This window comes from Trachypithecus francoisi, unplaced genomic scaffold (genome assembly GCF_009764315.1).
Source record: "Trachypithecus francoisi isolate TF-2019V2 unplaced genomic scaffold, Tfra_2.0 Lachesis_group4, whole genome shotgun sequence".
Classification (NCBI taxonomy): Eukaryota; Metazoa; Chordata; class Mammalia; order Primates; family Cercopithecidae; genus Trachypithecus; species Trachypithecus francoisi.
Genome location: NW_022681469.1, coordinates 56140793 through 56167689, shown reverse-complemented (window position 1 = coordinate 56167689; position 26897 = coordinate 56140793). Strand labels below are relative to the sequence as shown.

Genomic DNA, 26897 nt, shown 5'->3' with positions numbered 1-26897 from the left:
GTTTATTCTTTGCTCCCTCTCAGATCTCTTGCTCTGGGGAAAGCCAGCCTACATTTAGTAAGGACATTCAAGCAGCCTATGGACAGGTCTACAGGGTGAGAAACTGAAACCTCTTGCCAATAGCAGAGAAGAACTAAAGACTTTTGCCAACAGCCATGTAAGTGAGCCATCTTGGAAGTAGATCACCTAGCCCTGGCTAAGTTTTCCAGTGACTTCACCCCTCCTGCCTTTTGTCTTGACTGCAACCTCACCAGAGACCCTGGGCAGCACCAATTAGCTAAGCTGCTCCCAAATTCCTGTCTCACAGAAACTGTAAGATAACAAATATTTGATGTCTTAAGCTACTTAGTTTTGGGATAATTTGTTATGTAGCATACCACTCCAATCCTACTAAATCTAAACTTGCATTTTAACAAGCCTCCCAAATGACTCAGGTGCACATTAAATTATAAGAAACATGGCTCAGGAGGTTCATACTTCATTTGGTTTCTGCCTTCCTCCTCATTAGCTTTTTAAGGAGTGTCACATACACCTTCAGGCCTAAAGAGATGAGACAAGGTGTAAAGAGATGAGGGCCCCAGTTCCAAAGGACAAAGAAGGAGAGCCTCCCAGATAAGAATGAGAGGGTCGAGGAATGCAAGAAAGGGAAACAGCAATATACATATCTCATATCACTTGCTGAACCTCATTAGCCAGGTCATCTAACACACTGTACATCTGAATAAACCAGGCCCTTTAACTCATCTACCGAGTGTTTAAGGCATGTGAAACACTTCTCTTTTTAAACAGCAGCTCCATCTGTGTTCTGCCCAGTCTTACTGAAAATAGCATAATTTTGATTTTAATTCCAAATATGTAAATTGATGCTTCAACTTGAGTAAGTAAAGAATTTCTACTTTCATCACTGGAAGAGATTTGTTCAAGGATTTAAGCAGATTTACATTTTAACAACCAGTTTTCAATAAAAGGCTAAGAAATGCCCATGGGATGTGAATTATATGGCCGGCACTGAGTTTATGAAAGTGGCTCAAGACTAGCTGAGAAAAAGTTGCTTGTTACTAAAAGGATACTGAGGGCAATGTGCATCGCAGGGCAGAAAATAGCACTTGTAAACAGAAGGTCAATACAGAGCAAAGACTCCTGTCTATTATACGATAAGCAGATGCTTTCTATTCTAACTTGCTTAGGATTTATTTTTTTAGGTCATACATAAATAAGGGTATGGATTTGTAATTTGCAGAAGGGTTATACACAAAAATGTCCCTTATATTTCAATGTATCAAATGTCACTTCCTTGGTGAGCCCCCACCCAAACTATTTTTGAGTCTAAATCAGCACCTCCCACTGCATAAGTTTACTTTCCACCTCACCAGGCTATTTGTTTCTGTCTAACCCTTACAATCTAACATTTTCTTGCTTATTTCCTTTCTTGATTGCTTACTACCTGAGTCTTCTCGCTAGAATGTAAGTTCCCCTGAGGACAGGGATTTACCCTTAGGTGGTCATTAGTGCCCCACTGGTTCTTCACCCTCTAGTGCATGGTAGGTTTATGCTTCTTTTCCCCTTCACTACACTTTCTCTTTCCCTCTGCCACATGGCTGGCAACATCCAGAATCTATGCGGCAGCCACCTCATTATTCTGGGTGCTGGAATGAGGACCTCGGGTGACCCATGAAGAAAATGTAGCACAGGGAAGAAATCATTTTATTTTAGCCCACTGGTATTTAGAGGTGTATTTATTATTGCAGCATAACCTATCTCATCATGATGGACATATCTGTCTTTTGGTGATACTGTATCAACAAAAGCACCTAGAACAATGTCTGGCTTAGAACAGATTCTTAATAAATATTTATTGAGGAGATTAGGGAATGCAAAAATGGTCTATAAAACTTTCTATACTGCTTCAGTAAATAGATGACTTGGATAATTACTAGACTAAAAGTACTGAGATATTCAATAAAAGTTATTAAAGCTTTCAGTCAGTGATAAGATGGCCAAGGAAATGGAGAGCTGATGAACACAGCTGCTGGTAGCTCTACTGACTAATAGGTACCGTTTAAGCCAATGTGTTTTACACAGTCATACTGAGATATTAACAAACTTAGAAGGTGCAAACTCTTCACATGTTGCTGAGACCACGGTTTGGTGGAGGAGACATCTGAGAAACCTATGAATTTTGTGCAAGGAGTCAGTTCACATTCAAGGTCCCCTAAGGAATTACATCATATCTGTAGAGCTCCTAGAGGCCACCTATGCTTCAAGCCTTTGCATTTCTTTCAGAACTGAATCATTTGAGGCTGAAGATGGTATGAGTGCCTAGGGAGGGTGGAGTTCGGCACAAGGAGAGAAGCAGTATAGTATGATGGTTATGGCATAAATTCTGGAGCCAGCGTGAGTGCTTTGAATCCCTGCTCATCCACTTATTTAGTGCACGATCATGGGCAGGTTACTTGACCTTTCTGTGCCTCAGTTTCTACATCTGCAAAACAGAACTAATTATATTATTTATGGCAAAAGCGTAGGCTGGAGATAAAATGAATTAACACCAGTAAAACGCATGGAATAGTGTCTTGCATATAATAAGTCTCAGTAAAAGATAACATTTATTATTGCCAAGAACTGCTCCTCCTACACAAGGATTCTGGTCTGCCCAGAATATAAGTTTATGGGCAGAACTAGACTTTGATCTGCATTCAGTAATGCCCTGTGCAAACAATTCTCTAGCTTCCATGCCAAATGTAAGTCTCTGATATTGTTTTAGGATTTTTTTTGTGCCTCCCTATGGATAGTATAGACCAACAGGGTTCCCTAAAACAAATGCCACTTTGATTCTGCCTACACCCAGAACAGACATGATATATTTCAGGCCTAAGGATCTGTATAAGAAATCTTAGGGATCATGGCTCTGTGCAGCTGCCGATTCTACAAAGCAGAAGAGAAGAGAAGGAATGATTCAGGGTATCAGTTTGCAAAATTCTGACCAAACTTTGGGAGGAAAAAGGACTAATCTGCCAATAGTAACTGTAATTTCCAAGGAAATATAGCAGCTTACCTTCATTTCTAGTTCTTGGTTTGATGCAGGTAATACCTGAAGTTTTGCTTCCAATTTGTATATAAAATTGAACGAGTCTGGGGAATAAAAACTTCAGTTTACTTACAAATAAGAGTTCAGAAGAGTTTTAACCATTTGCATTTTGATACTTTAGGAAAAACACCTCCTGTAATTATTAAGTACTACTTTCAAACTCAAAGGGCATATGACAAGCAGAAAATACATAAATTATAGTAAGCTAATTCGGTAACCATTTAGAAAAAGTTAATTAATATGACCATTCATTTTATTCTGTAATAATGATCTAAACAAAAGGAAACTGTTGAATATCACTTCATTGTGACAGTCTGTTATAATGTAATGGAATTACTAAAATGGAAATTAAAATTCCTTAAATCTAGTTAACACTATCATTGGAAACTCAAGATGAAGATTTTTCTTTTTATTATACTTTACGTTCTGTGATACATGTGCAGAACGTGTAGGTTTGTTACATAGGTATACACATGCCATGGTGGTTTGCTGCATCCATCAACCCATCATCTACATTAGACATTTGTCACTCAGGCTGGCGTGCAGTGACACGATCTCAACTCACTTCAACCTCTGCCTTTTGGGCCCAAGTAATCCTCCTGCCTCAGCCTCCTGAATAGCTGGAACTACAGGCATGCGCCACCACACCCGGCTAATTTTTGTATTTTCAGTAGAGACAGGGTTTTGCCATGTTGGCCAGGAGCTGGGCTTGAACTCCTGACCTCAAGTGATCCACCTGCCTCAGTCTCCCCAGGTGCTGGGATTACAGATGTGAGCCACCGCATCCAGCCAAGATGAGGAAAAATGTAACTTAAGAAGTTGAATACCATTATTTGTTTAGAGTCAGATAATTACCTGTCAGTTGCTGATTTAGACTCACTTGGCTAAATTTTTCTTTTTCTTTTTTTTTTTTTTTGAGACGGAGTCTCGCTCTGTAGCCCAGGCTGGAGTGCAGTGGCACGATCTCGGCTCACTGCAAGCTCCGCCTCCCGGGTTCCCGCCATTCTCCTGCCTCAGCCTCCCGAGTAGCTGGGACTACAGGCGCCCGCCACCTCGCCCGGCTAGTTTTTTTTTTTTGTATTTTTTAGTAGAGGCGGGGTTTCACCGTGTAGACCAGGATGGTCTCGATCTCCTGACCTCGTGATCCACCCGTCTCGGCCTCCCAAAGTGCTAGGATTACAGGCTTGAGACACCGCGCCCGGCCTTGGCTAAATTTTTCACAGCGGGCCTTCAGTCAGTATGATGTAAATTATGCCTCAGTCCATAGCGACCGACAGAGAGTACCTGCTTGACAGGCACACCTCTGAGAGAACAATGCAGACGGAAAGGGATGGAAATTGAAGGCAGAAAAGATATGACACAGGACCCCAGTTTTGTGAGGAGATCTAAAAATTTTAAACATTTTTTTTTCTATTTCTTTTGTTCCACTTCTCAAATAATTTAATTGCTCTTTTAAAAAGCAGTTTTATTTTACGTGTACTATTATTTCCTTTGATCTTAAAAACCAAACAGTTCTTTATTTTACCAGTAGGTGTCAGTGTAGGCATTTAATATTTCTGGGCACCATTTTCAATAAGTGAATACAAATCAACTCAGATAAACGAGGATGCATCATTTTCGGACATAGAATGTAAGGTTGGAAAAATCTTTGTTTCACACAGCACATGCTAATAATAATAACAAACGGTTTTCATAATAATATCAAACTTTAGAAAATCAAGCTGGCATACCGTAGACACACAGGCCTTGGTGATGACCACACATGGATTCATGAATTGCGGCATGGTTTTTGTAGAAACCACCTATTTTATTGCAAAGCTAAAGTCATCTTCATTTTTACATATCATAATCTATATACAGAAACATTATTGTATAAATTCTCAGTAACAGAGCAGAATGTTTTAGGTTAGACCACATCGTGTGGTAAATAATATGTTTGTGAAAAAGCGTACTAGTTAATACTTCTTACCTGATGTTCCTGGTGTCCAGAGGGACCGTCCTGGCTTCCCTTTTCCCAGGGCCGTTGAAGTACAGAGACTTGCCATCGTTAAGTGTTCCACAGCCAGTTCCAACCTGGGCGCCTGTTATCTTGTACCACAGAGGGCTGAGCTTCCCCTCAAACCTATCGAACATCTCATTGTGATTGGGGACATTTGACACACAAGTTCCTTGTGCCGCTTCAGAAAAAAAAATAGAGAGGAGAGATGCTTTGTTGGAATCATCAAACATGAGAAGGTCTATTCAACACATGGGCAAAGGAAGAATGTCCATATGGATTAACACTGGGGAGAGAGGCCACATGAAAATTTGTATCTCATAACTGTCGGTCTGAAAGACAGCCATCACTACCACCATCCAAAACACTATTCTGCCTCTCTAAGTTTTTATTTTTTGATAGAGACAGACATTGGGAAGACATTGGGAACCATACCTTTTCACAGTTCCTGCTGCTGAGGATTTGTGTAAACTGAGCAACAGATTTCATTCACAATAAAATCTGCTCATTTGTTGTCCTATTCTAGGATCAATAGGGGCAGTCAGTCTCAAATTAAAAGAAAAATCCTTGAAACTGTGAGGGACAGCACTCTCCATAGGAGGCCTGCAACAACATATGTTTGTCTTTGGTCACGTGCCAGATGAAGGCTGGAATACTGAAAAGCTGGGAAGAAGCCTTTTGAAGTTGTCTCCAGGAAAAATTAAAAAAAAAAAAAGATTTTGAAGCTTATAATATTTTCTCCAATTTTACTCTTTAATCTCAGCTCTTTTCATTTTTGCTTGTAGCAACATCCAAAGGTCACTGTGGTCAGAGATCCTTTTCTCATAAAGTACTCTTTTGAAAGACTTGGGTTTATCATAAGATGCATTTTTATTTTAAATGTGTAAAATTACATTTCCTATAGATAGCGACGCAGTGGGCTCACAGAGGCCACGCAGCCATGCAGCGTGTCGTTAAGAGCTTCAGTTTGGGTTTTGGAGAATGACTGCCAGGGTTTGATACTCAGCTCCAGCAACTCCCAGCTGAATGATCTCGGGAGAGTTACTGTGCCTCAGTTTCCTTAAATATAAATAGAGCTTACGGTACTATGACAGAGTTATTGTTAGAATTAAAGGGGATGAAATAAAAAGAACCTCGATGTCTGGCATGAAGTAGGATCTCAAGCAATATGAATTATTACTGCTATGAATAATAAATCCTCTTTAGGAAACGAAATTTGTATTAGCATGTTTCCTTTCTGGGGCAGCCCAAAACTACAAAATATCCTAGCATCTCATGTGCCTGGGTTGTGAATTCCTACAATTCCTAGACTTAAAGAAGAATAAATTCAGAATTTCTTTCTTTGGGAGAATAGCATGAAACACAGCAACTAGAGATGACTATTTTACAATAAAACCCTCAGACACATGTATTTAGCCTTACCAGTATACCCCAGGTCACAGAAACACACTCCTGAAATGCAGTCCCCATGGCCACTGCAGTAACTGGGACAAGGCTCGGATATGTACACTCCATCTAAACCAAATGGAGGCACGTTTTTCTGTGAGTTGCTCTCCTGGATCCATCGGAATCTGGTCTTGCTGTTGGGAAAAACAACACACCTGTTTCTTATACTAACATCTCATATCAAAGCATTGGAATATAGAAAAATTCAGAAAAATTCAACAGAGACTTAATATTTATTTCAAAGTCATGTCTGCTTGACTGCACTTAACCTTCATAAGGTGTCTCTCTCTCAGACCTTTTTTTTTTTTTTTTCAGATAGCATCTTGCTCTGTCACCCAGGCCGGAATGCAGTAGGGTGATCTTGGCTCACTGAAACCTCCGCCTTTCAGGTTCAAGAGATTCTCTTTGGGAGGCCGAGGTGGGCAGATCACAAGGTCAGGAGATTGAGACCATCCTGGCTAACCCTGTCTCTACTAAAAATACAAAATGTAGCCGGATGTGGTGGCACGCGCTTGTAGTCCCAGCTACTTGGGAGGCTGAGGCAGGAGAATTGCTTGAAGTGGGGAGGCGGAGGATGCAGTGAGCTGGGATCGTGCCACTGCACTCCAGCCTGGGTGACAGAGTGAGACTCTGTCTCAAAAAAAAAAAAAAAAAAAAAAATTCTCATGCTTCAGCTTCCACAGTAGCTGAGATTATAGGCATACGCCACCATGCCCAGCCAATTTTTGTATTTTTAGTAGAGATGAGGTTTCACCATGTTGGCCAGGCTGGTCTCAAACTCCTGGCAAACTCCTGGCTTTATGTGATCCGCCCACCTCAGCCTCCCAAAGTACTGGAATTACAGGTGTGAGCCACCATGCCCAGATTGATTTCTTTTTCAGCAGAAATGTTTGAACATTTTCTCACCTTCTGCTCTTTTAGTAATAAAATCCAGAAAGATATTCCATTATTTTACTTAATTAATACTTCACCCTGCTATCACGCTCAGTTTATGGATATCTGCAGAAGAGCCTGTTTGGGAACATTTGAAACCATCTGTCTTTCTTAGGACAGATAAGGGAACTCTGGCTATTTGCTGTCGACATGCTTCAGGCAGGGAAGAGTTAAGTTTGTACTAACAGCTCTACTCACCTGTGCCTTCCCTCCCTTCCTCTTCATCTCTCATCTTTAAATCACAAATACCAGTTTTAACTGCCAATGAACAAAAGAAGGACCTGGTCCCAGTACTTCAAAACCCTGGAACACGAGTGGGCTGGGCTACTGCCCAGTTCTTCATCTCCTAGAACAATAGTTTTGAGGTTGCCAAACTAAAATTTGTCCCAATTGCTTTCCAATTTTTAAAATACATCTTTTCTTTTCCAACATATGGAAACACACACACACACACACACACGCACACTCCTGTGATTTCATACCAGGGAAACATCTCTTCCTTCTCAGTTCCGCTATAATCAAAGCATGAAAATGTATTAGTATATCTACATTCCAATTTATTTTGCTGCCAATATTTATAGACTTTTGAGTTAATCCAGCTTCTTAGTACACAAGGATAAATAATCTTAAAGATTAATGAAGACTGTTAAAACCATAGATGAAGACGGCTCCCTCTCCCCTCTATTATTGTGAGTATCTAACATGGCAAGATCAGAATGGATTTCTTTTTGGCTCTTCAAGTGGCTTTGGAAATTTGGCAGCACTGAACCATAACCTTGGCTTTTTTCCCCCCTTCATTATTTTAAGTTACCTACTCATGGCAACTTTATAAACTGTAACTAGTAATGTTGTTTATTAGGTTTAAAAATTTTCGAGATAATTGCCTAGTAACATAAGCCCCAAGCCCCAGTTTCAGTGCAAGAGGAAGGTAAACATATAAATATATTTCCTTTGGAGCTAATTTGAAATATATTGGTCTTATTCTTTTTAAGGTAAAAAGAATTGAATTAAAGAAGTTTAGAAAAACAAAGCAAAAGCAAAAAAAATGGTACAGTTGTCTTAGTGTCATGGACCTTGGGAAAATTCCTTCCCTTGGAGCTGTAACATTATTCAGCCTCTGAAGGTATCTGTCCTCTTGAAGGAAGTAAAGGGAAATAATGAACACCAGCAGTTGTCAACTACTCTTAAGGAAAGTGTTAAGGCCTCTATGCCTCTTCCAAAAGATAGACTGCATGTCTGTGATAAATGAGGAAAACATGCCAATTCCCTAATACAAGTCCTCTTGGATTAGAAGTCATGCTTGCTTCTTCTTTTTTATGTTGCTATGGTAGAACCCAGAGAAACATGGATCCACAGCATCTGTGGTAAGGGAAGTAATGAAAGAGAAAGGAAAACTTCTTTCCCCCACCCCAGGCTCTTTCACCTGGGCAAGATGAGGGCATCTCCCCATCAGTTGCCCCATTTCATGGAAGAAACCAGCTCGGATTTGGGCCCAGAAGCATTCAGAGGGTTGAAGAATCCTAAGTTTAGGTAGAATTTTAGAAAAAGTTTTGGCAATTTGATACTGAATGAAGGACAAGTGAAATCCTTTGACCTGTCTCTGATTCTTGGGCTCTTACAGATTTTATTATAAGAGAATCAAGTTCCGATTTGGCCACAGTGAGGAGGTATCCTTGTTTGCAGTTATAGATCCTAAGGCTCCTATAGACCCAAGAAGCAGAATGCACTGTTACATGTTTGAGAAGGTAAAAGACCCCAGGAGCTCAGTACTAAGGAATGCTTATTTAGATTTAAAAAAGAAAAACACCAAAAGACTAATCATTTGGTTAACAGGGCGAGTCCGGAACGTGGTGAATCATAGCTGCAAGTCCTAGACAGAAGACTGTATTTCAGAGTGAAAGGGCAAGAGACGGTTCCTTTTTCCCTTCTTTCAATCTTTGCTAGTTTGTTTTTTGTTGAAAGGTGCAACTCAAAGCAATAAAGATTTCACCGGCCATGACCTCAGCACGCTTGCTTCATTTCCATTTCTCCAAGTTATGCCTGGTTCCTGATGTCTGCGGCCACTCTGTTCTCTTCTCAGTAGCAAAATCTTGGGATTGAACACAAGTGATTTAGCAACCTCAGGGTTTCTGGAATAGGCGGAAGAACTGGTAAAGAATTTATTATAAAAACTAGTCACTGAGCGACCATCAGACGAAGGAAGGAAATAAGTAGGCTAAAGTTAAGTTAGTAAGTATGTCTCAATTCTATACTTTTAAAGTAGAGGAGATACAGCCTTGCAATTGTGACTACTAATGTATTTGTGCACATGTTCTATTCTTGCCTTTTCAAGGAGACACAGAATGCGGAACAATGATTTCTTAAGTAGCACTGGATACATTTCGGAAAAATATGAAAAAGGAAGCTGTCTTCATTATAGCTAACACCTACTGCTGGTCTTTATTCCTTATTCAACATCCCTTCATTCAGTTAACATTTAGAAAGCATCTACAGCACGCTAGACACAGTACTAATGCTAGTAATACTATGAGGAGCAAAACCCAGACGTGGTTCCTGCCTTCATGTAGCCCACAGTTAAGTGAGGAGACACACTTAATCAAACACCCACACAAATAAATGCACCTGTGCAACTCCGACAACCATTAAGAAGGACATAGATAAGAGTATCTAATAGAGGTCTCGGCTTGACAGGAAGGTCTAGAAATAATTTAGAGGAAGTAATGATTGAGAGAAAGAGTTTAATCTTATGTAATTTTATTAGAAATAGATCATAGGCCAGGTGCAGTGGCTCACACTTGTAATCCCAGTGTTTTGGGAGACCTAGGTGGATCACCTGAGGTTACGAGTTCGAGACCAGCCTGGCCAACATGGTGAAACCCCATCTGTACTAAAAACACAAAAATTAGTTGGGTGTGGTGGCACACGCCTGTAATTCCAGCTACTCAGGAGGCTGAGGTGGGAGAATCACTTGAACCTAGGGGGTGGAGGTTTCAGTGAGCCAAGATCGTACCACTGTACTCCAGTCTTGGCGACAGAGTAAGACTCCATCTCAAAAAAAAAAAAAAAAAAGTACATCATAGTGTGATTTGCCTATCTATTCAAAAAGCATCCCCTTTTGTTTCGCATGTCCCAGATAAGGAAAAAGAAGAAGATATCAATCTTTCTCTTTGTTTCCTTCCCCAATTTTCATTTTTGGTTGGAGGATGCCTGAGTGAATCAATTTCTACACCCGTACCCTTCCATTACCACACAATTCAATGTGATGTTGCATGTGCCTCTCAAATTAGGAAGGTTTCTGCTTGTCCTGTGTAGAGATGCAGGGTATTCTGCAGAATACTAAGCAACTTTTTTTCTAGTCCTGCCCAGAGACAGCCACTTTTTGTACTCTACATAGGATACCTAGAGCAGGCTACATAGCATACTGCCTGGATGGGGATGTCTCTGAGAGTTGTGAGAGGTATACCAACATATTTTCACCATCACCAATGTGTTTTCTGTAGGCAAGAGCCCAGTGAATTAATATGAGCACAAATGGCTCCTTTGAGAAAATCAGCTTAGACTTATTTCTGAAAGAGCAATTTTCTTGTAACTATTATAAGCATGTTTGCCTCATGGCAAAACAGCTCCGAATTTTAACAATTTTAACACTTAGAATTCTCAGTTTTCCAACACTGCATTTGGAGATATCTGAGTTTAACATATTGCAGAAGGAGCAACAACAGCTCATTTACTTGGGGTAAAGTAGAAACATATTTACTGTTCTTTAGTTGAGGGCTCTTCATCACAAATGCCATCAGCCAGCAAGCTGGATGGTATCCAAATTAACCATGATGCTGGATTCTAATGATGAATATTTTGTCTTCCAAAAGCTGAGGTCTAAGAAAATATTGATACATTGGGAGCCTCAAAATACTGGCTCATTTTGTGATGCTAAGGACAATCTGCTCTTACTTCTCATATGTGGCTTTACCAACTGGGTTATTTCACCAAACAACACACCTCAGTTTCAGATTCAGCTATATATTTTATTACTTAATTTTTTTTTATTTCCATAGTTTTTTGGGGGACAGGTGGTTTTCAGTTACATGGTTCTTTAGTGATTTCTGAGGTTTTATTATAGTGTACCCATCACCTGAGCAGTGTACACTGTAGCCATTTATCCCTCACCTTCCTCCCAAACTTCTCCCTCTGAGTCCCCAAAGTCCACTGTGTCATTCTTATGCCTTCCTGTCCTCCTTCAGCTGTAAATTCATTATTGGGCTTCAGGGAAATGAAACAAGATTTGTATTCCTTGGCTCCTCATTGTATCATTGTAGCAATGATGTGCCACTTGATGTTCTCCAACTTCATGGCACATTACACCAATCTATCTGGAAGAGCTGCAGTTGGACCACAGTTTCGGAAAGTATGGAGGGAGGAAGGCAGTACTGGAGGTGAGGAGTACAAGGGCTGCACAGTTGGAGATGGGCAGGAAGCAGGATGACATAGCTATGTAGCTGCAAACACAGATATGTTCTTATGGAAAAATAAAGATGTTCTCAAGGGGTGAAACCTGGAGAGTACAATCAAGAGCTAAGAAGAACAGTGGATGAAGGAACCACTATCAGGGAACAGACCTGTCTTAATCATTGGAACGTTCTTGTTCTGGACATTGTTCTTAGAGGAGGGAGTCCTAGTAACAAGTCTCTTGCTGCATTTGGAATTTCTGAGGCCCAGTGACTGCTATATGCTTCCCATTCCTTCCTTTTCCATTATTATTATTATTATTATTACTATTATTATTACTTTTGAGTGGGAATGTCTATTGTGGTTATCCTGCCATTGTCTCACCATTTTATGTTCGGTAAGGGTAAAGTAGATTACCTGTCTTTACAGGTCTAGAGATCAAGGACCCACATTCACGTCCCAACCTGATGGAGATGATACAACGAGGGACTTGGTGTCTGGTGCTGTGATGGGATGAGAATTTGGGGAGTCTTGGGAGGACAGTGAATGCATTTTTCAAGTGGAAGAGATGTGAATTAATGGGCCTAAAACAGACCATGGTATATAGTTACAATAATGCCTCCCACTTAATCACACTTCCTTTTGTATACGCTCCTCTGCAGTGCAACTTTAATGCACTTCTTATTAAAAAAGGAAGTCTCTTTAGCCACCTTTTAAATCTAGACTGGCTTTGTGACTTGTTTTGACCAAAAAGATGTGGCAAATGAGATGAGGCTTTGCAGTTACTTTTCCTCTCTTGGAATGCTAGAGCCCACCTAACTGAAAAATACTGAGATGAAGACAACATGGAGATAAAGGTCCAGCTGACCCAGACTCCTACCAACTCATCAACTGAGTGCAGCCAGATGATGGAGCCCAGGAAGACCAGCAGAAGAACTGCCCAGCCAACCCCACAAAACCATGAGAGATAACAAATCATTATCATTTTGAGCTCTTAAATTTTGGAGAAGTGTGTTGCATAGCAATAGGTAACTATACAAATATCATCCTAGGCTCTATTGAGGAATCTAAACAAAAAGTAAGGAGGATTTTTCTTTAATTAATTAATTAATTTTATTTTATTTTTTATTATACTTTAAATTCTAGGGTACATGTGCACAATGTGCAGGTTTGTTACATATGTATACATGTGCCATGTTGGTGTGCTGCACTCATTAACTTGTCATTTACATTAGGTATATCTCCTAATGCTATCCCTCCCCCCTCCCCCCCACTCCACGGCAGGCCCCAGTGTGTGATGTTCCCCTTCCTGTGTCCGAGTGTTCTCATTGTTCAATTCCCACCTATGAGTGAGAACGTGCGGTGTTTGGTTTTCTGTCCTTGCGATAGTTTGCTGAGAATGATGGTTTCCAGCTGCATCCATGTCCCTACAAAGGATATGAACTCATCCTTTTTTATGGCTGAATAGTATTCCATGGTGTGTATGTGCCACATTTTCTTAATCCAGTCTATCATTGATGGATATTTCGGTTGGTTCCAAGTCTTTGCTATTGTGAATAGTGCCGCAATAAACATACATGTGCATGTGTCTTTGTAGCACCATGATTTATAATCCTTTGGGTATATACCTAGTAACGGGATGCCTGGGTCAAATGGTATTTCTAGTTCTAGATCCTTGAGGAATCGCCACACTGTCTTCCACAATGGTTGAACTAGTTTACAGTCCCACCAACAGTGTAAAAGTGTTCCTACTTCTCCACATCCTCTCCAGCACCTGCTGTTTCCTGACTTTTTAATAATCGCTATTCTAACTGTTGTGAGATGGTATCTCATTGCAGTTTTGACTTGCATTTCTCTGATGACCAGTGATGATGAGCATTTTTTCATTTGTCTGTTGGCTGCATAAATGTCTTCTTTTGAGAAATGTCTGTTCATATCCTTTCCCCACTTTTTGATGGGGTTGTTTTTTCCTTGTAAATTTAAGTTCTTTGTAGATTCTGGATATTAGCCCTTTGTCAGATGAGTAGATTGCAAAAATTTTCTCCCATTCTGTAGGTTGCCTGTTCACTCTGATGGTAGTTTCTTTGGCTGTGCAGAAGCTCTTTAATTAGATCCCATTTGTCAATTTTGGCTTTTGTTGCCATTGCTTTTGGTGTTTTAGACATGAAGTCCTTGCCGATGCCTATGTCCTGAATGGTATTGCCTAGGTTTTCTTCTAGGGTTTTTATGGTTTTAGGTCTAACATTTAAGTCTCTAATCCATCTTGAATTAATTTTTATATAAGGTGTAAGCAAATGATCCAGCTTCAGCTTTCTACATATGGCTAGCCAGTTTTTGCAGCACCATTGATTAAATAGGGAATCCTTTCCCCATTTCTTGTTTTTGTCAGGTTTGTCAAATATCAGATGGTTGTAGATGTGTGGCATTATTTCTAAGGGCTCTGTTCTGTTCCATTGGTCTATATCTCTGTTTTGGTACCAGTACCATGCTGTTTTGGTTATTGTAGCGTTGTAGTATAGTTTGAAGTCAGGTAGCATGATGCCTCCAGCTTTGTTTTTTTGGCTTAGAATTGACTTGGCAATGCAGGCTTTGGTTCCATATGAACTTTAAAGTAGTTTTTTCCAATTCCATGAAGAAAGTCATTGGTAGCTTGATGGGCATGGCATTGAATCTAAAAATTCCCTAAGGCAGTACAGCCATTTTCACGATATTGATTCTTCCTCTCCATGAGCATGGAATGTTCTTCCATTTGTTTGTGTCCTCTTTTATTTTGTTAGGCAGTGGTTTGTATTTCTCCTTGAAGAGGTCCTTCGGATCCCTTGTAAGTTGGATTCTCAGGTATTTTATTCTCTTTGAAGCAACTGTGAATGGGAGTTCACTCATGATTTGGCTCTCTGTTATTGGTGTATAAGAATGCTTGTGATTTTTGCATGCTGATTTTGTACCCTGAGGCTTTGCTGAAGTTGCTTATCAGCTTAAGGAGATTTTGGGCTGAGACGATGGGGTTTTCTAAATATACAATCATGTCACCTGCAAACAGGGACAATTTGACTTCTTCTTTTCCTAACTGAACACCCTTTACTTCTTTCTCTTGCCTTTGCCCTGGCCAGAACTTCCAACACTATGTTGAATAGGAGTGGTGAGAGAGGGCATCCTTGTCTTGTGCCAGTTTTCAAAGAGAATGCTTCCAGTTTTTGCCCATTCAGTATGACATAGGTTTGTCATAAGTAGCTCTTATTATTGTGAGATATGTCCTATCAATACCTAATTTATTGAGAGTTTTTAGCATGAAGGGCTGTTGAATCTTGTCAAAGGCCTTTTCTGCATCTATTGAGATAATCATGTGGTTTTTGTCTTTGGTTCTGTTTATATGCTGGATTACATTTATTGATTTGCATATGTTGAACCAGCCTTGCATCCCAGGGATGAAGCCCACTTGATCATGGTAGATAAGCTTTTTGATGTGCTACTGGATTCGGTTTGCCAGTATTTTATTGAGGATTTCTGCATTGATGTTCATCAGGGATATTGGTCTAAAATTCTCTTTTTTTGTTGTGTCTCTGCCAGGTTTTGGCATCAGGATGATGCTGGCCTCATACAATGAGTTAGGGAGGATTCCCTCTTTTTCTATTGATTGAAACAGTTTCAGAAGGAATGGTACCAGTTCCTCCTTGTACCTCTGGTAGAATTTGGCTGTGAATCCATCTGGTCCTGGACTTTTTTTTGATTGGTAGGCTATTAATTATTGCCTCAATTTCAGAGCCTGTTATTGGTCTTTTCAGAGATTCAACTTCTTCCTGGTTTAGTCTTGCGAGGGTGTATGTGTCCAGGAATCTATCCATTTTTTCTAGATTTTCTAGTTTATTTGTGTAGAGGTGTTTATAGTATTCTCTGATGATAGTTTTTATTTCTGTGGGGTCAGTGGTGATATCTCCTTTATCATTTTTTATTGCATCTATTTGATTCTTCTCTCTTTTCTTATTAGACTTGCTAGCGGTCTATCAATTTTGTTGATTTTTTCAAAAAACCAGCTCCTGGGTTCACTGATTTTTTGAAGGGTTTTTTGTGTCTCTATCTCCTTCAGTTCTGCTCTGATCTTAGTTATTTCTTGTCTTCTGCTAGCTTTTGAACTTGTTTGTTCTTGCTTCTCTGGTTCTTTTAATTGTGATGTGAGGGTGTTGATTTTCGATCTTTCCTGCTTTCTCTTGTGGGCATTTAGTGCTATAAATTTCCCTCTACACACTGCTTTAAATGTGTCCCAGAGATTCTGGTATGTTGTGCCTTTGTTCTCATTGGTTTCAAAGAACATCTTTATTTCTGCCTTCATTTTGTTACCTATCCAGTAGTCATTCAGGAGCAGGTTGCTCAGTTTCCATGTAGTTGAGCGGTTTTGAGTGAGTTTCTTAATCCTGAGTTCTAGTTTGATTGCACTGTGCTCTGAGAGACAGTTTGTTATAATTTCTGTTCTTCTACATTTGCTGAGGAGTGCTTTACTTCCAACTATGTGGTCAATTTTGGAATAAGTGTGATGTGATGCTGAGAAGAATGTATATTCTGTTGATTTGGGGTGGAGAGTTCTGTAGATGTCTATTAGGTCTGGTTGGTGCAGAGCTGAGTTCAATTCCTGGATATCCTTGTTAACTTTGTCTCATTGATCTGTCTAATGTTGACAGTGGGGTGCTAAAGTTTCCTATTATTATTGTGTGGGAGTCTAAGTCTCTTTGTAGGTCTCTAAGGACTTGCTTTGTGAATCTGGGTGCTCCTGTATTGGGTGCATATATATTTAGGATAGTTAGCTCTTCCTGTTGAATTGATCCATTTACCATTATGTAACGGCCTTCTTTGTCTCTTTTGATCTTTGTTGGTTTAAAGTCTGTTTTATCAGAGACTAGGATTGCAACCCCTGCCTTTTTTTGTTCTCCATTTGCTTGGTATATCTTCCTGCATCCCTTTATTTTGAGTCTATGTGTGTCTCTGCATGTGAGATGGGTCTCCTGAATACAGAATACTGATGGGTCTTGACTCTTTATCCAATTTGCCAGTCTGTGTATTTTAATTGGAGTATTTAGCCCATTTACATTTAAGGTTAATACTGTTATATATGAATTTGATCCTGTCATTATGATGTTAGCTGGTTATTTTGCTCTTTAGTTGATGCAGTCTCCTCCTAGCATTGATGGTCTTTACATTTTGGCATGTTTTTAGAGTAGTTGGTACCGGTTGTACCTTTCCATGTTTAGTGGTTCCTTCAGGATCTCTTGTAGGGCAGGCCTGGTGGTGATAAAATCTCTCAGCATTTGGATTTTATGTCTCCTTCACTTATGAAACTTAGTTTGGCTGGATATGAAATTCTGGGTTGAAAATTCTTTTCTTTAAGAATGTTGAATATTGGCCCCCACTCTCTTCTGGCTTGTAGAGTTTCTGCCGAGAGATCTGCTGTTAGTCTGATGGGCTTCCCTTTGTGGGTAACCAAATCTTTCTCTCTGGCTGCCCTTAACATTTTTTCCTTCATTTCAACTTTGGTGAATCTGACAATTGAATGTCTTGGAGTTGCTCTTCTGAAGGAGTTTCTTTGTGGCGTTCTCTGTATTTCCTGAATTTGAATGTTGGCCTGCATTGCTAGGTTGGGGAAGTTCTCCTGGATAATATCCTGCAGAGTGTTCTCCAACTTGGTTCCATTCTCCCCATCACTTTCAGGTACACCATTCAGACATAGATTTGGTCTTTTCACATAGTCCCATATTTCTGGGAGGCTTTGTTCATTTCTTTTTACTCTTTTTTCTCTAAACTTCTCTCTTGCTTCATTTCATTTATTTGATCTTCAAACACTGATACCCTTTCTTCCAGCTGATCGAATTAGCTACTGAAGCTTGTGCGTTCATCATGTAGTTCTCATGCCATGGTTTTCAGCTCCATCAGGTCATTTAAGGACCTTTCTACACTGGTTATTCTAGTTAGTCATTCATCTAATCTTTTTTCAAGGTGTTTAGCTTCTTTGTGATGTGTTAGAACTTCCTCCTTTAGCTCGGAGAAGTTTGACTGTCTGAAACCTTCTTCTCTCAAGTCGTCAAAGTCATTCACCGTCCAGCTTTGTTCCATTGCTGGCAAGGAGCTGTGTTCCTTTGGAGGGGGAGAGGCACTCTGATTTTTAGAATTTTCAGCTTTTCTGCTCTGTTTTTTCCCCATTTTTGTGGTTTTATCTACCTTTGGTCTTTGATGATGGTGATGTACGGATGGGGTTTTGGTGTGGATGTCCTTTATGTTTGTTAGTTTTCCTTCTAACAATCAGGACCCTCAGCTGCAGGTCTGCTGGAGTTTGCTGGAGGTCCATTCCAGACCCTGTTTGCCTGGGTATCAGTAGCAGAGGCTGCAGAAGAGTCAATATTGTTGAACAGCAAATGTTGCTGCCTGATTGTTCCTCTGGAAGCTTCATCTCAGAGGGGCACCCGGCTGTGTGAGGTGTGGGGTGTCAGTCTGCCCCTAGTAGGGGGTGTCTCCCAGTTAGGCTACTCAGCAGTCAGGGACCCACTTGAGAAGGCAGTCTGTCCGTTCTCAGATCTCAAACTCCATGCTGGGAGAATCACTACTTCTCTTCAAAGCTGTCAGACAGGGACATTTACATCTGCAGAGGTTTCTGCTGCCTTTTGTTTGGCTATGCCCTGTCCCCAGAGGTCGAGTCTACAGAGGTAGGCAGGCCTCCTTGAGCTGTGGTGGGCTCCACCCAGTTCGAGCTTCCTGGCTGCTTTGTTCACCTACTCAAGCCTCAGCAATGGCGGGTGCCCCTCCCCGAGCCTCGCTGCCACCTTGCAGTTCGATCTCTGACTGCTGTGCTAGCAATGAGCAAGGCTCTGTGAGTGTGGGACCCTCTGAATCAGGTGTGGGATATAATCTCCTGGTGTGCTGGTTGCTAAGACCATTGGAAAAGTACAGTATTACGGTGGGAGTGACCCGATTTTCCAGGTGCCATCTGTCACAGCTTCCCTTGGCTAGGATAGGGAATTCCCTGACCCCTTGAGCTTCCTGGGTGAGGCGATGCCTTGCCCTGCTTCGGCTCATGCTTGGTGGGCTGCACCCACTGTCCTGCTCTCACTGTCTGACAAGCCCCTGTGAGACGAACCCAGTACCTTAGTTGGAAATGCAGAAATCATCTGTCTTCTGCATCACTCATGCTGGGAGCTGTAGATTGGAGCTGTTCCTATTCGGCCATCTTGGATTTTTCTTTTAAGAAGTAATTTATCTGTTTATCCCTGACTGTTTTCCTTCCGCTGGTTAAGAGGTGGTAAGGTCTGGAACAGTTGCCTTGGATCCAGAGATGGAAGTCACATGTTCAGGATGGCAGAGCCAACTTGTCAACTGTGAACTGCTCACTTTTGGACCAGCATATGAGAAAGAATGAACTTCTATATTTTTGAAAATTTGTTAATCATTTGTGTTTGTGTGTTTCTCTGTCATAGTAGCTGGGTCTGTATCCTAACCAAAGCATATGGCAAGTTAAATTCTTAATTTCATGAAAGGTGGTAAATTCATCAACTCTGCCACCTACACAACACATTTTGAAGGCATTTGCGTATCATTTTGATAAACTACAAAGAACACTAGCATATAAGGACAAATAAATTACTTATGAGTTGGAACCACTGATTGACAAACTTTCTTGAGACAGCTGGTGTTTAAAGATTATGTTTCAAAGTTTAGCAGATCAGCACAGAAACTTGCACATCCTTGACCAAACAAATTCCTTCCCTATCCAGGAAGTTTGCCTACCAAGGGCTGTTGTGTAATTTTTTGAGGTATGCACATCTAAGTAACAAGGAGGCAGAGATCACAACCAGCTTATCTTGCCAGATGATGCACAGTAAACTGGTGCTAAATTAGGTGAATGATGCCACAAACAGAATGGCCTCCAAGAACTTTATGAATAAGACATGTCTATAGATTGTTAAGCTTTCACCATATAAGTCAGAATGAGATAGGTTATGTTGTGGCAACAAACAACTCTCAATCTCTATGGTTTAACCTAGAAAAAGTTTATTTCTTGCTTATTTTATATGTCCAGTGTAGGTCAGCAAGGGTGTCTGCTTATTGTAGACACTCACTGAGATATAAGATTCATCTCAATACAAGCTTCCACAGAGCAGGGAAGATGGCAAAGTGTACATGGGCTCTGAAAGCCATATGTCTCATTTTCATTCTCATTTCATTTAGACATGCCAAACTTTACAGGCTATGGGGAAAGTATAATCTTAGGGAGAAAGAAAGCTGGAAATATTGTTGAATGGCAATAATGAGTATATAAACCGTATGCTATGTCATCAGAAGCAGTGCAAATAGACTTATTATATCATCTCAGTTCTGAACAGAAATGGCTTGACTAAGTCACGATTAATGTTATCATGAGTGACAATTAATGTTGTTTTCTAGAATTCAATTAAGAAGCGCCTACTTAAAAAATGTTTATCTTTTGTAAAATGATACAGTTAAAAATACTGATCTCTGCATTCCCTCTTCTGTCTAGTACAAGCATACATCCTATAAATTTATTCTGAAATACCAAGCCTTAAACAAAGCACACCTTTAAAAAAATCAGAATGTGTCTGCTTTCCTTTTTATTACTCAACAATGGGAACTAAATGAGCCTATATTTTCTCTCTTTGTCTGAGCTGCCAGGAAGCCAAGAGTTAAATTTGTTGCCCCTTTCCTGAAGCTAATTCACTTCATGTTCTCAGTCCATTGATTTCATTCTTTCCATTAACTGATTTTTAATTTATTGTTTTATTATTTATTTTAATAATCATTTAAATGGATCATTTATATTGTAAGATATCTCAACTTGTCTATGTGTATGTAACGAGGCATTAAATCATTAACAATCTATGTGTAGTGAAAATCTGATATAATAATGTCTTGTAACTCTTTTAGCCTTCAATACATTTTGTTCACTGCTGTACTCTCAGTGTCCAGAACAGCACTTTTGTACATGCACACATAGATGCTCAATAAATATTTGCTGAATAAATAAGTAAATGTGTCTTACAAGCATGTGCATGCACGTGCTTGTGTGCACCCCCTGCCCCACGCCACACACACAGACATTTTGGAAATTTTGTCCCAGGGCCCTTTTCCTCAGTAGTCACTACTTCAACTTGGATAGGTGTAGCTAGACTATATAAATTCATTTAAGTTATTGAGGTAATTGAGATACATAAATGTTCCCCATAAACTGCAGCCACAGCACATAAGAATGTAGGCTGATCACAAACCCAAAAGACACAATCATGAACACCATAATCCCTAGAGCTGAAATCCTGAATGATGAAAATCCCTAAAACCTAAAATTTCTAACATCGAAAATACCCCAAATCACAATTCCAAAAGATGAAAATTCCAAATGTTGAAGTTCTGAAAGCTTAATTCTGGGGATGGGATCATGCAGGATTGTCACATCATGTTAGTTGTATCATGTTCAGGGGAACTATTACCTTGTCTTTATTTGAAACATAAGTATGGTTTAAAGAGATGCATATGGGTGCCGAGTTGACAAGAGATGGACTGTGGAGTTAATTTCAGGGGTCAACTAGACTGGGTTAAAGGAAACCTGGAAACCTGGTGCAGCATTATATGGGGCGTGTCTGTGAGGGTGAGTCTGAGTGGACTAGGTGGGAAAGATCTGCCCTCAGAGTTGGTGGCACCATCCAATTAGCCAGAAGGTGAAGAGAAAGCACATACAGAAGGCAAACTGGTATCTCTCTGAGATCTAGGACAGACTTTTCTTGTTTCCCTGATCATCAGAACTTCAGGTTTGCCAGCCTTTGGACTCCAGAGCTTACATCAGAGGCTCCCTGGGGCCTGACGCTTCCAGCCTCTCTCTGAGAATTACACCATTGGCTTCCCTGGTTTTGAGGCCTTTGGGCTTAGACTGAGCCATGCTAGTGACATGTCAGGGTCTCCAGCTTGCAGGTGTCTATCATGGAACTAGTTAGCCACCATAATTGTGTGAACCAATTTCCTCTAAAAAAAAATCCCCTCTCATGTATCTATATACATACATATCCTATTGATGCTGTCTCTCTGGAGAACCCTAACTAATTCAGATTTGATACTGGGGAAGCCAAATATCACTCATTCTTACTGTATTCCTTACAATACAATGAAAGAGATCTGCAAATGTGTTTCCTCACAGAAAGGCTGTGACAAGTTAAGTGTATGAGGTGACTTAATAGTGAAAGATAAAAGTTTAGAAGATTCCAGTTCAAGATGGCTGACCAGAGATATCAGACACTCATCCTTTCCACAAGGAAGAACCAAAATTATGAGTAGATAACCATACCCTGAATCTAGGAGAGAATACTAAAGACTAATAGAGAACTCACAGGAAACACCCGAGGCACAAAAGGAGAAGGAAACAAGTAGCCAGCATGGCTGAGATTGGCCGGGAACCTAGTGGGGCTTGGAACTATGGGGAAAGAGCTTCAGCAGTCCACACCTCTGCCACAGACTGCTGCAATCCGAGCTGTGGGAGAGCGCCACTACTCACATAAACTCTGACACTATCATGGGTGGTGATTTGGAGACCCCGTGAAGGCAATGCACCAGATAGGGAACTCATGCTGGGTCACTCATGCTTCACTCCTGAGACCTGAACAGCTGCAGCAGGGAGCCATTTGGGGAGTGCTGCTGCCATAGGACTGCATCTTGCCCTTGGTAACAGCCTCCATATCTCCACATCCTAGGAGTTCTTGGTGACATCCCCAGTGTCCACTTGGAAGGCTGCAGTGGAGCAGCACTGGCTGGACCCAAAGGTACTACAAGGTCCCCAATTCTCTATCCTACAGGGAGTATTGCTCCCTAGGGAAAGGACTGTGCAGTGCACCAAAAGGCACAGAACCGCACATATCAGTATTAGCCTTGAATGTAATGGGCTAAATGCTCAACTAAGAAGGTCTAGACTGGCAGATTGGATAAGAAAACATAGATCCAATTATTTGTTGCCTACAACAGACCCACTTAATGGGTAAAGACACCTACAGACTCAACATAAAGGAGTGGAAAAAGATATACCACACAAATGGAAAAAAAAAATGAGTAAGAGTAGCTATACTTATGTAAGATAAAACAGACTGTAATTCAACAAAAGTTTAAAAAGACTGAAAAGGGCATTATATAATGGTAAAGAGTTCAATTCAACAAGAAGACACAACCATCCTAAATATATGTACCCAACCATGCAACACCCACATTCATAAAATAAATACTGTTAGGCCTAAGAATAGAGACAGATAGCAACATAATAATATTGGTAGCTTTAACACCCCATTGACAGCACTAGATAGATCACAGAGGCAGAAAATGAACAAAGAACCTCTGGATTTTTAAAACTGAACTCTAGGCCAAATGGACATAACAGACATTTAAAGAACATGATACCCAACAACCACAGAACATGCTGCTTCACTTCTGCACATGGAACATTCTCAAAAACAGTCCATATGCTAGGCCACAAAGCAAGTCTCAATAAATTTTTAAAAATCTAAATTATACTAAGTATCTTCTTAGATTATGGCAGAATACAATTAGATATCAACACCAAGAGGAAATCTCAAAAGTATATAAATTACATGGAAACTAAACAACTGGTTCCTGAATGATCTTTGGGTAAGTGATGAAATTAAGGCAGAAATAAAAATTTTTTTTGAAACAAATGAAAATAGGGACACAATATATCAAAACCTCTGAGATACAGCAAAAGCAGTGCTAACAGGAAAATTTATAGCTTTAAATGCATATATAAAAAAAGATAGAAAGTCTATAAATTAACAACTTAAAATTGCACCTCAAGGAAGTAGAAAAATGAAGACAAAACAAACCCAAAGCTACCAGAAGAAAAGAAATAACAAAGATCAGAGCAGAATTAAATGAAACTGAAACCAAGAAAAATAATACAAAGGATCAATGAGATGATAAGTTGGTTCTCTGAAAAGATAACAAAGTTGATAGACTGCTAGATTACGTAAGATAAAAGAGAGAAGATTCAAATAAGCACTATCAGAAATGTTAATAAAGGTGACATTACACCTGATACCAGAGAAATAAAAAAGGTAATTGGAGACTACTACGAACATCTCTCTGCACACAAACTAGAAAACCTAGAGAAAACAGGTAAGTTCCTGGAAACATACAACCTCCCAAGCATTAACTAGGAAGAAATAGAAATTCTGAACATACCAATGATAAGTATGATTTTAAAGCGTAATAAAAAGTCTTCCAACAAAACAATAACAACAACACAACAACAACAACAACAAAACCCCAGTATAAGATGGATTCACAAGTAAATTTTACTAGATGTACAAAGCAGAGCTGGTACCAATCTTACTAAAACTATTCAAAAAATTGATGGGAGAGGATTCTTTCCTAACTCAATCTACAAAACCAGAATCACCCTGATACCAAAATTAGGCAAGGGCACAACCAAACAACAAAACAGGCTAGTATCCCTGATGAACACAGACACAAAAATCCTCAAGAAGATATTAGCAAACTGAAAATAACAGCACATCGAAAAGATATACATCATGATTGAATGAGTTTATTCCATGGATATAAGGATAGTTCAACATACCTAAATCAGTAAATGTCATTCACCACATAAACAGAATTAAAAACAAAAAACATATTATCATTTCAATAAATGCAGAAAGAGCATTAGGTAAAATCCAACATCCATTCATGATGTTGATACGATATAAACCCTCAACAATCTGGGCATTAAAGCAACACACCTCAAAATAATAAAAGCCATATATGACAAACCCATAGCCAACATTACACTGAATGGGGAAAAGGTAAAATTATTCCTCCCAAGAACTGGGACAATACAAGGATGCTCACTCTCACCACTCCTGTTCAACACAGTACTAGAAGTCTTAGCTAAAGCAGTCAAGCGAGAGAAAGAAATAAAAAGCATCCAAATTGAGAAAAAGGAAATCAAATTATTTCTATTCACTGATGACATGATCTTACACCTAGAAAACCCTAAGGACTCTTTCAAAAAATTCCTAGACTTGAAAAATAACTTCAGTAAATTTTAAGGATGGAAAATCAATGTACAAAAATCAGAGCATTTCTATATACCAATAACATTGAAGCTGAGTACCAAATCAAGAATTCAATCCCATTGACAATCTCCAAAATAAAATAAGTACCTAGGAATACATTTAACCAAGGAGATGAATCATCTCTACAAGGAAAACCAGAAAACACTGTAGATAGAAGAAACTGTAGATCACAAAAACAAATAGAAAAAATCTCATGCTCATGGATTGGAAGAATCAATATGGTTAAAATGACCACAATGCCCAAAGCAATCTACAGATGCAACATAACTCCTATCAAATTACCAACGTCATTTTTCACAGAATTAGGAAAAACAACCCTAAAATTCATATAGAATCAAAAAAGAGTCTGAACAGCCAAAGCAATCCTAAACAAAAGGAAGGATGCAAGAGACATCACCTTACCTGACTTCAAATTCTGCTACAAAGCAGTAATAAGCAAAACACTATGATACTGGTATAAAGATAGACACATAGACCAATGGAACAGAATAGAGAATCCAGAAATAAAGCCCCAGATTTACAGCTAAGTAATCTTTGACAAAACTGACAAGAACTTACACTGGGGAAAGGACACCCTCTGCAATAAATGGTGCTGCGAAAATTGAATAGCCACATGCAGAAGAATGAAACAGGACCCGTATCTCTCACTATATGCAAAAATCAACTCAAAATGGATTAAAGACGTAAACATAAGGCCCCAAACTACAAAAATTCTAGAAGAAAACCTATGGAAAACTCTCCTGGATATTGGTCTAGAAAGAATTTATGACTAAGACCTCAAAAGCACAGCCAACAAAAACAAAAACAGACACACGAGACTTCGTTAAACTAAAAATAGCTTCTGCACAATAAAATAAATAATCTACAGAGTGAAGAGACAACTTATGGGATGGGAAAAATATTTGCAACTTTTCATCCAACAGGCGACCAATATAATAGGAATAGAGTATACAAAGAACTCAAACAACAGCAACATAAATAAATAAATAAAATTAAAAGGTGGGCAAAGGCCATGAATAGACATTCCTCAAAAGAAGACATACAAATGTGAAAAGGTATATGAAAAAATGTCAACATCGCTAATCACCAGAGAAATGCAAATCAAAACCACAATAAAATATTGTCTTATCCCAGTCACAGTGGTTATTATTCAAAAGACAACAAACCAACAGATGTTGGTGAGGATATGAAGAAAAGGGAACTCTTATACACTGTTGGTGGGAATGTAAACTAGTACAGCCACTGTGGAAAACAGTATGGAGATTTCTCAAAAAACTAAAAATAAAATTACCATATGATCCAGTAATCCTACTACTGGGTGTCTTCCCAAAGAAAAATAAATCAATATATCAAAGGGATACCTACACTTTCATGTTTATTGCAGAACTGTTCACAATAGCTAAGATACGGAACCAACCTAAATGTTAATCAACAGATGAATGGACATACACAATGAAATACTATTTGGCCATAGAGAAGAATGAAAACATGTCATTTGCAGCAACATGGATGGAACCGGAGGCCATTATTTCACGTGAAATAAGCCAGGGTCAAAAAGACAAATATTGCATATTCTCAGTTATATGTGGGAGCTAAATATTAGATCACATGTTTTTCATACATGGAGGTAGAGAGTAGAAAGACAGATAACAGACACTAGGAAGGGTACCAAGGGAGGGAGCAAGGAGGATGAAAAGAAATGATTTAAAGGGTACAAACATACAGTAAGATAGAAGGAATAAACTCAATGCTTGATAGCAGAGAAGGGTGACTATACTTAACAAAAGTATACTGTACTCAAGTGATGGACACCATAAATATCCTGACATAATCAGTATGCATTATGTACATGTAATAATATTTCACATATACT

At 39.5% G+C, this 26897-nt stretch overlaps 1 protein-coding gene across 2 annotated transcripts in view; it reads right to left on the bottom strand.

The window, feature by feature from the left end:
- The window catches only part of RELN (reelin), a 517743-nt gene that overhangs the window by 98972 nt on the left and 391874 nt on the right, over nt 1–26897 (bottom strand). For both annotated transcript variants that reach the window (XM_033192854.1, XM_033192856.1), the window contains exons 29-31: nt 6507–6664; nt 5058–5265; nt 3056–3132 (exon numbers count right to left, since the gene is read on the bottom strand). In XM_033192854.1, the coding sequence (XP_033048745.1) occupies nt 3056–3132; nt 5058–5265; nt 6507–6664 (443 nt within the window). The remainder of the gene's footprint in view (nt 1–3055; nt 3133–5057; nt 5266–6506; nt 6665–26897) is intronic.